The sequence below is a fragment of the Oncorhynchus gorbuscha genome, linkage group LG17 (genome assembly GCF_021184085.1).
Source record: "Oncorhynchus gorbuscha isolate QuinsamMale2020 ecotype Even-year linkage group LG17, OgorEven_v1.0, whole genome shotgun sequence".
NCBI classification, from domain to species: Eukaryota; Metazoa; Chordata; class Actinopteri; order Salmoniformes; family Salmonidae; genus Oncorhynchus; species Oncorhynchus gorbuscha.
Window position 1 is genome coordinate 54,634,182 of NC_060189.1, and position 9,700 is coordinate 54,643,881.

Consider the following 9,700-nt stretch of genomic DNA (forward strand, 5'->3'; position numbering starts at 1 on the left):
TGGTCACTGTGGGGATGCAGGGTGTATAGCTACCTGTCAGTTAAACCCTCATCCTCCTCCATCTCTTCCCTCTCCCATCCTCTCCCTCTCTCTCTCATAGCTGGGCTGCACACTGTTGCTATCGGTTAATCTCACTTAGCTGTCCGCTCGACCATTCCTCCACGTCCCTCCCCCATCTCTCCACTCCTGAACGCTTCAGCTCGTCTGACTCACTCACATCCCCATCAGCCAGCCTCTCTGCCATGCCTCCAAGCCGCTGGGGAGGAGAGAGGGATGGAGGGAGGAACTGGAAGGTGGGAGAACGAGGAAATGAAAAGGGAGAGAAAGAGGAGAGGGAGGGAGGAAGGAAGGAGGGATGTGGAAGTAGGGATGGAGAGAGAGAGAGAGAGAGAGAGAGAGAGAGAGAGAGAGAGAGAGAGAGAGAGAGAGAGAGAGAGAGAGAGAGAGAGAGAGAGAGAGAGAGAGAGAGAGAGAGAGAGAGAGAGAGAGAGAGAGATGGTGGGAAGAGGGGAGGATAGGTGGGGATGCACTCTCAATCTCCCATTCTGTGCCTCTTCTAGTTCCCTCCCTCTCTCTCTCTGTCAGTGTGACACACTCTTTTATCCCCGTTAGGGAGCCATAGCATCTGGGTGTAACCTTGACACCCCGGGGGAGAAAGAGAGAGAGACCAAAATGTGTGTCTATGAGAATATTGGCCTGTGTATTTTCTTGCTTGTTTACTATGCTTCCGCTGATGTATAGTAGACTGCAAGCTTCAGACAAACAAGGACTTTGAGCTGAATATTATTTCCAATTATGGAGCGCCTTTGAGCCAGAAGGGTTCATTTAAGTCCATTCTGCTACTTTTCTCTATCCAATCTGTGACTGTTCTATATTATGAGACATTTTCTCTACCAAACTGAGGGGAATCCCATGAGGATTGCTGTATTTTAAACAGTTCTCTTACTCCCTTCAACCGGTTGGTTTGGTTCACAAAAGCATAGCCAACACCGGCGACCTACCACTCCGCTCCGTCGACCACAGCAGGTGCAGCTGGACGTTCCACCGGCCAGGACGGGGTTGCCATGACGACTGTCCCTCCTATCTCTATGACTACACTGTGGAGAGATGGAAGGATGGATGGAAGGATAGAGGGACGCTGGCCTGGACAACGATCTCCCTGGAGGATTATGAATCACAGCAGAGCTTTTCTTTGGGTGAGACGAGGGCACTATGGGACCCTGAGGAGAGGCATGAGCCTGTCATGGAGCCCCGTGAGGGACCCCGGGTCCCTGACACAGAGCTCCTCAAAATACCCTGTCTGTCACTGTCATGGAGCTCCACGAGTGAGACCCCAGTCAAGGAGGTTACTTGCTGCCTCAGGAGGCCTTGTCAGTAGTCTCTCTATCGCCATCATCAGGGGGGTCAGACGCGTCCAGCCCAAATCCCATATCAGATATATTGTAGCTCTCTCAGCATTACTCAGTATACATTTTCCCTCAGTATCTTCTGCCACAAGGGATAAATATGCAAATTACGCATATCCTCATAGGTAACACTGGTGCTGAGTAATGTGAAAGTATTTAGGAATTTCTCCTGTATTCAGCGTAAAGACAGTCTCCTATCACTAGGTTATTCAGAGAGCAGAGATCGTATCTGTCAAACCAGGAGGCGATTCACCATGTAGTGCTGTAGTGGGGTTGTACAGTAGGCAGTGACGTCAATGTTTATATGTTCAATTTAATTTATGTTAGTCTGTACCCTCCAGGACAATTGTTCTTGTGTACTGTTGTTAAGTCTTTCTGTGTATAAGGGTAGGTTCTGGCAGATATCATGTCGCTGTCCTCCTTCAAGAGTCTTTCAAGGTCTTTCAGCTTTCCCCCTGCAGCCACTAACTCCAGCACGAAGTCAAGTTGTGACAAGTTGGACTTACGTTGTGGGGCTGGTTTGAGATGGGGCTGGAATAAAGATCTTGGATTGGGATCAAACGTAGGGGAATCTCATAGCTGGAGGTTAAAGGGACAATTCAGGCAACATCTATATTTGGGGGCAATTACCCTTTACCTTAAGATGTGTCTGAAGGCCCATAGTGAGAGAATCCACAATAATCCATTGTTGACGTCTGCCACTGTTCATGTTTTCTTCACCGCGAGAATTCCGGAATATTCCAATGCTTCATCAAGCCATGGGTGAGTTTATTCACAGCTGGTAATCAATCCGCATCTGAGTGCCCAATGGAATACAATACAGTATAATACAAGTGGAAAGGGGAGGAAGGGAAGCGCGACTAAGGTACACAATAGTACATTTTGGTAGACAGAAGGTGCTCTTTGGTAAAAGGGGTAAATTGGTCATCAAAAAGAAAGGAGGACCAAGGCACTCTTCATATAATTAATTAAAATGCCTTTATTTGTATGGCATGTTCAATAGAAACAATCTTTGTTTGTGACTGTTCTATATTATGAGACATTTTCTCTACCAAACTGAGGGGAATCCCATGAGGACCTACCTACAATAAGGCATTTTAATTAATTATATGAAGGGTGCATTGGTCCTCCTTTCTTTTTGATGACAGTATAATACAACTTTAATGACCATGTTACAGCAAACAGAAAGAGAGGCGGCTGTGAGTCAACATAAGGAAATCGTTCCAGTTTTGAGTGACAAAATTCCAGCGATTATTTCAGCAGTCTGAACGATGAAAATCCCTGCAAATTCCACCAACTACCAAACTTAGTTTAAAGTGTTTTTTAGGAAGTTTCAGCTTGAAATGCAGGTTTGCTAACATCGGCGCCGCTGTTAACATTCATGAATTTTCACAATGCTAATTATGCTAGCGCCTGGCTGTGGCAGATATAAACAATGGATTATTGTGGAATCTATCGTTATAGGGCTGTAGACACATCTTAAGGTAAGGGTTATTCCACCCAAATATAGATTTTGCCTGAGCTATTCAACAGTTTCCTTGATAAACATTATGTAATCTAGCCTGGGTGCCCGTCTGTTTCTGGTCTCTTGTTAATTAGAAACAAGGAGCCAGGCTATATGAGCAAAGCGTCAATACAGGATTAAGATTGAATCCTACTACACCGGTTCTGACTCTCGTCGGATGTGGCAGGGCTTGAAAACTATTATGGACTACAAAGAGAAACCCAGCCGTGAGCTGCCCAGTGAAGCAAGCCTACCAGATGAGCTAAATGCCTTTTTATGCTCGCTTCGAGGCAAACAACACTGAAGAATGCATGAGAGCTGATAACTCTCTCATAGCCAATATGAGCAAGACCTTTAAACAGGTCAACATTCCTTTAAACAGGGCCAACAAGACCTTTAAACAGGGCCAGACGGATTACCAGGATTTGTACTCAAAGCAAGTGCAGACCAACTGGCAAGTGTCTTTACTGACATTTTAAACCTCTCCCTGACTGAGTCTGTATCAAGCAGACCACCATTGTCTCTGTGCCCAAGAAAGCAAAGGTAACCTGCCTAAATGATAGGACTCACATCGGTAGCTATGAAGTGCTTTAAAAGGCTGGTCATTGCTCACATCAACAGGATCCCGGATACCCTAGACCCACTCCAATTCGCATATCACCCCAACAGATCCACAGATGATGCAATCTTAATCGCACTCCACACTGCCCTTTCCCACCCGGACAAAAGGAACACCGATGTGAGAATACTGTTCATTGACTACAGCTCAGCGTTCAACACCATAGTGCCCACAATGCTTATCACTAAGCTAAGGACCCTGGGACTAAACACCTCCCTCTGCAACTGCATCCGGGACTTCCTGATGGGCCGTCCCCAGGTGGTAAGGGTAGGCAACAACACGTCTGCTATGCTGATCCTCAACACTGGAGCCCCTCAGGGGTGTGTGCTTAGTCCCCTCCTGTACCCCCTGTTCACCAATGACTGCGTGGCCAAACATGACTCCAACACCATCATTAAGTTTGCTGACAACACAACAGTGGTAGGCCTGATCACCGACAACGATGAGACAGCCTATAGGGAGGAGGTCAGAGACCTGGCAGTGTGGTGCCAGGACAACAACCTCTCCATCAATGTGAGCACGACAAAGGAGCAAAGGAGTCGTGAAGAGGGCACGACAACACCTTCTCTCCCTCTGGAGACTGAAAAGATTTGGCATGGGTCCCCAGATCCTCAAAAAGTTATACAGCTGCACCATCGAGAGCATCCTGACCGGTTGCATCACCGCCTGGTATAGTAACTGCTCGGCATCTGAGTGTAAGGCACTACAGAGGGTAGTGCGTACGGCCCAGTACATCACTGGGGCCAAGCTTCCGGACATCTAGGACCTCTATACCAGGCGGTGTCAGAGGAAATCCCCAAAAATAGTCACCCAAGTCATAGACTATTTTCTCTGCTATCGCACGGCAAACGGTACCAGAGCTCCAAGTCTAGGACCAAAAGGCTCCTTAACAGCTTCTAACACCAAGCCATAAGACTGTTGAACAACTAATCAAATGGCCACCGGATTATTTACATTGACCCCCTCCCTTTGTTTTGTACACTGCTGCTGCTCACTGTTTATTATCTATGCATAGTCACTTCACCCCTACCTACATGTACAAATTACCTGGACTAACCTGTATCCCCGCACATTGACTCGGTACCGGTACCCACGGTATATAGCCTCGTTATTGTTATTTTATTGTGTTACTTTTATTATTTTTTACTTTAGTTTATTTGGTAAATATTTTCTCAACTCTTTCTTGAACCTCACTGTTGGTTAAGGGCTTGTAAGTAAGCATTTCATGGTAAGGTCTACACATGTTGTATTCGGCGCAGGTGACAAAGAAAGTTTGATTTGATAAACTTTGATTTCATTCATATCAGTATTGGATGTGGAATATGAAAACAATAGCATTTTGGGAATGTTTTCAGTGGCTTATTATTAGAGCTGTAAATGTCTTTTCATGGCATATAAGTGCCCATGTACACTATAACCTGGTAACTGAGCACAAATTATATTTCAGAATTGAGGGCTTGTGAAATTGACCAATCATGTTCCTTTGCCATACTGTTCCATATGTGTGGTTCTTTTGAGTTCATTAAGGCTGGCAATGTTTTGTTTGTTCCAAATGTTCCAAATGTTTCCCCTTTTCATATTGTATATTCAGCCGGTGGCAAATGTTGTTCTTCTTGACCTAAATCCCCTTTGGTAATTATTGTTTTCATTTTCAACCGGCTTGTTTTTGTTTTGTCCACGGCATGCAGACAGCATGGCATTATGCCTGGTTTCTAACGCTGGAATGAGTCCGCCTAGATGTCCCTGTGAAGTCAGACAGTGTAAGATCTCACACCACTTACACCCTACTTAGTCGTAAGGAAGCCATGTTATGTGGTCATGCAATTAGAAAATGAATGTTTGATATTATCAAACGGATCACTGTAACCTTCGTTGTCTGTATTTGTACCAGATGAGAAGGTCTGTTTACACAGGCAGCCCAATTCTGATCTTTTTCAACTAATTGGTATTTTGACCAATCACGTCAGATCTTTGTCAAAAGACCAATTAGTGGGACAAAAAAAGATCCGAATCAGGTTGCCTGTGTAGACACAGCCTTTAGTGCAAGGCAGGAACTAACTAAACCTGTACGTCCTGGGGGTCTCCCAAGAACCAGGTTTAAAGCACAACTGATTTCTACAACTCTCCAGGGGAAAAAACTGCTTGCCTTGTCCTAGGTGTAAGGGCTTAAAGAAAGCACTGGTAGCACCGTCTAACATGTAATCCACTGGGGGAGCGAGAGGCAACTACATGCTGTGTCTGCTTAAAGCAAAGGGGATGGAGTCACAGCAGGATACATGCACTGGTACCGCTGGTAGCTACCGAACCAACACGTGAAAATAGGGGATGAAATAAGAAACGGAGGCTCTCTGTATTGCGACTCACATTATTGAATAATTCCTACACGGGCCCAGCTCACTTACGAGAAGACTTTATATTCTTCTACTACCTGTTCTTTTCCTTCGGAGAGAGAAGGAGCGAGAAGATCCCAGGCTTTGATGTTTTAATTAGTCGCTGGGCTATCGGGGCTATACCACAATGACTCGCAGTCTCGCACTCCCTCGCTCTCTCCCTCCAGCAGGATTTGACTTTTCCTGCCAACGTGGATTGACAGCTGTGAATAAATACTTGATGGGGGATCTTTGTGCTGGCATTGGGATATGGGAGGAAGAGAATCTTGGAGTTGAATCACTGTTTACGTTTTGGCGATTGTCCTCTCGCTGTCAACAGTTTTTTGTTGTTGTTGCAAAGCTATCTTGTATTTGTATTTTTTTATTTAGTATGTATTCAAATCCCCATGCCAAAACTTTGTCTAAAAAGACTAGATGAGGGTTGTGTATGCCGTTTGCTCTGGGCTATAGCACAACGTACTTGAGCATATTTGATGAGTTACCCAGGCATTCTCTCAGGGATTGGGGTTTAGTAATAGAGGGAACAACATTAGTCAACGGGTCCCAATCCAATGCTTGGTAAATAAGTGTGTCCTCGCCTGAGCTTCTCTCTGGATAATGAATAAGGACTTTTAGTGGATGGGGTGTCTAGGATGCCGTATCAAATGTCATTTTAACCTTTTCGTTTTTTGCCTTTAGGAAATTCATATCGACAGCTATTAATATCTATGTTCAAATATTTAGCATGGAGCTTTATTGGTGCCACAAAAGACCCCTGTTTATATTCAGCGGTTGTGTCTAAATGAACAGATTGAGATTTGCTACAATGATACCGCAACATCTGGAGACTTTTATTTGTATTGATACAGTGAAAGTCCTGCGAGAGGAACTATAATTAACACACACATTCAATATTAGATGGTTCCTATATCTGTCTGGTCAGCCACTCTGTCTTTCTCTCTCTCTCCATCTGTCCCTCACTATCTCTTTCTCTTTCTTTCTGCTGTCTCTCTCTCTCTCTCCCTCTCCCTCCCTCCATCTCTCTCTCTCTCTCTCTCTCTCTCTCTCTCTCTCTCTCTCTCTCTCTCTCTCTCTCTCTCTCTCTCTCTCCCTCCCTCCCTCTACCCCTCTCTCTGTGAATCTAAATACATTTCTTCGGCCTCAGCTACTTTGGCCACAAAAGAGAAGTCCTGAATATGCATTATGATGTCAGAGGACATTAGTGTTCGTGTGTACATTAATGGCCTGTGTTACCTCTGCTGCACATTTCACTGAAGTCTGTATTCTCTCTCTCTCTCTCTCTCTCTCTCTCTCTCTCTCTCTCTCTCTCTCTCTCTCTCTCTCTCTCTCTCTCTCTCTCTCTCTCTCTCTCTCTCTCTCCTTTTAGTCTGGTGGCGTCTAAAGAGCCAGAGAGTCCTCGGGGGAGAGCAGTGCATCCTCCGTCACCCTCCGACTTCTTGGACAAACTCATGGGGAGAACCTCTGGCTACGATGCCAGAATTAGACCCAACTTTAAAGGTACAGTATGGGCCTACAGTTTGTTTCTGGCCAAAGGTAGGACTGGCAGTTACAGGTTCAATTCAGGCCAAACATTAAATGTAACTTTCCTCTTTACCCAATGAGCAAGTCGGTTCATCCTTGGTTCATCGACTGATGGGACGTATTTTCAAGAATATCCACGATAATACTTTCCAGAATAAAGTTCCCATATCACCCCCAAAATCCTTTCGTTATGTACCGTCTTACAAGTAACATCCAACATCACAACGTCAGGTGGTCGTTAGCTGCTGACTGAGGCCGCAGTGAACAGCTCCTAAAATGGAGTCAGAACAGACGGTGTTTACTCTCCCATTTAGCCAAGAGGTCCCATCGGTTCTACTGTTTACCATACTGCTGGCCAGGCCCAGGGACCGATTGCCTCCAGCCCTGGCCCTGGCCCTGTCCCTCATGGCAGAGGCCTGGCATTGGAATGGGAGTTAGCAGAATGGTCTGTCTGGAAGTAAAAGACACGTTCGGTTTCTGTTTGTCACTTTTTATCTTGGCAAACACAGGGATACGAGTCAGATTGGAGTTGCCGTGACGACCCAAAAAGAAGTAGGAGTAGAAGGCCGTCCACGAAAGCTTGCCATCACACTCTGTTCTGAGCTGTCCTGATTGACATCATGTAGGCCATGTTCAATACAATGAGTAAAGAAATTGTTCATGATTGGATTTTGTGATAAGGCCATGGTCTAGAGAAGGGTTTGTTAGCTAATCAAAGTGGGATTCAGCTGAAAAATAGGACCATCCACAGGGTATGTGATCTATCAGCTGTGATTGTCACATGTGGCCACATCCATCCACACATTTGAGCAGGAAGGGGAAATGGGATGGAGTGGTCAGTGGAGCGTTCAGTTGGACCGGTAGAAAGAAACACACACACACACACACACACACACACACACACACACACACACACACACACACACACACACACACACACACACACACACACACACACACACACACACACACACACACACACACACACACACACACAGCAAAGTGAAAAACCCACACTCTCCCTTATCTCTCCTTTTGTCATCATTGTCGATGACAGAGTCACAGAACGCAGGAAGCCACGGGAATACGGATCGCCCGGCTCTGCTTGACAACTAGACTCCTAGGGAAAAACATACCTGTCATGTATGATTTGACATGCACTAACCACTTACTGACATCACTGTACATGCTGCCCCAAGTGTATTGCTGTTTCTATTGTAGTGTAGTTTCTATGCTGGTCACGTACAGTCATGCAAAGTGAAAGGACTTGAGAAGTTGTCCTTAAGACTGGCCAATCATCTTGAATTGAAAAAATGTGCAATTATGAAATGAAAATGACTGCTAATGTCATAAAAGCACATTATGTTGTCAGATGTCAATGATACAGATGTAGGATCTTAATCTGAGCCAGTTTGCTACAGCAGGGAAATAATCCTGCAGCAACAGGAAATGTGAATTATTATGTGGATTTATAATTCATGGACACTTTTGAAGGGGTTGATACATTTTTCTTAAGGGAAAATCAAGTCATTTTGGCAAAACTTCACTTGACACCCAGCATCATAACATGTTGTCACATGGTCATAACCATATCATAATATGTCATAACAGCTGACATAACTTGTCATAACACTGTCATGACACATACTGCATTTTATGTCTGGTTGGGCCACCTACATAAGAGTGTCAAAACCTTCAACACAAGGCAAAACATTCCATTACACCATAGTTTGTTATATAACATTTCCTGAAATGTAATATTGTGTTATCATTGTAATTGCGCACAAATTGATGTCGGACATGCACCTACAAGACACCCTCTTTTTGACTGATGACTTTCTTAGTCCGAGGAAAGTGACACAGGAGAAAGTTATTTAAAATGTGAATGTGATGTGGGGGGGGGGCTGACTGTAAAGAATGAATTACAACAATAACAAAGGACTTAAGAAACAAACTTTCAAATGAAAGGAAACTTCTTGGCAGGGACGAAGCACATTTGAAGAACTACAAGTTTCACATTTCCTGCATTGTGGGAAAGTTTTCCTGCAACGGCTGATCAAATTAAGAGCCCACATCTGTAGGTTGGCATGTTTTTTGTTTTGAGGGGAAAAAAAACAGATCATTTATCAAGAATGGGAAGTAGATTAAGATATATGAATGCCTCCAGGGCTACAAGGCTGTGCAGGATCTATTACATCATGTATAAGGCCATCGTGGCATGGATTGATGGAACCACAGTTTTAAATATTCATGGAGGGGT

The 9,700-nt window shown here is 44.6% G+C and overlaps 1 protein-coding gene across 1 annotated transcript in view; it reads left to right on the forward strand.

Annotated features, from left to right (window-relative positions):
• The window catches only part of LOC124001182 (glycine receptor subunit alpha-3-like), a 109,148-nt gene that overhangs the window by 41,753 nt on the left and 57,695 nt on the right, over positions 1-9,700 (forward strand). The window contains exon 2 of the mRNA XM_046307786.1: positions 7,286-7,416. Coding sequence (XP_046163742.1) covers positions 7,286-7,416 — 131 coding nt within the window. The remainder of the gene's footprint in view (positions 1-7,285; positions 7,417-9,700) is intronic.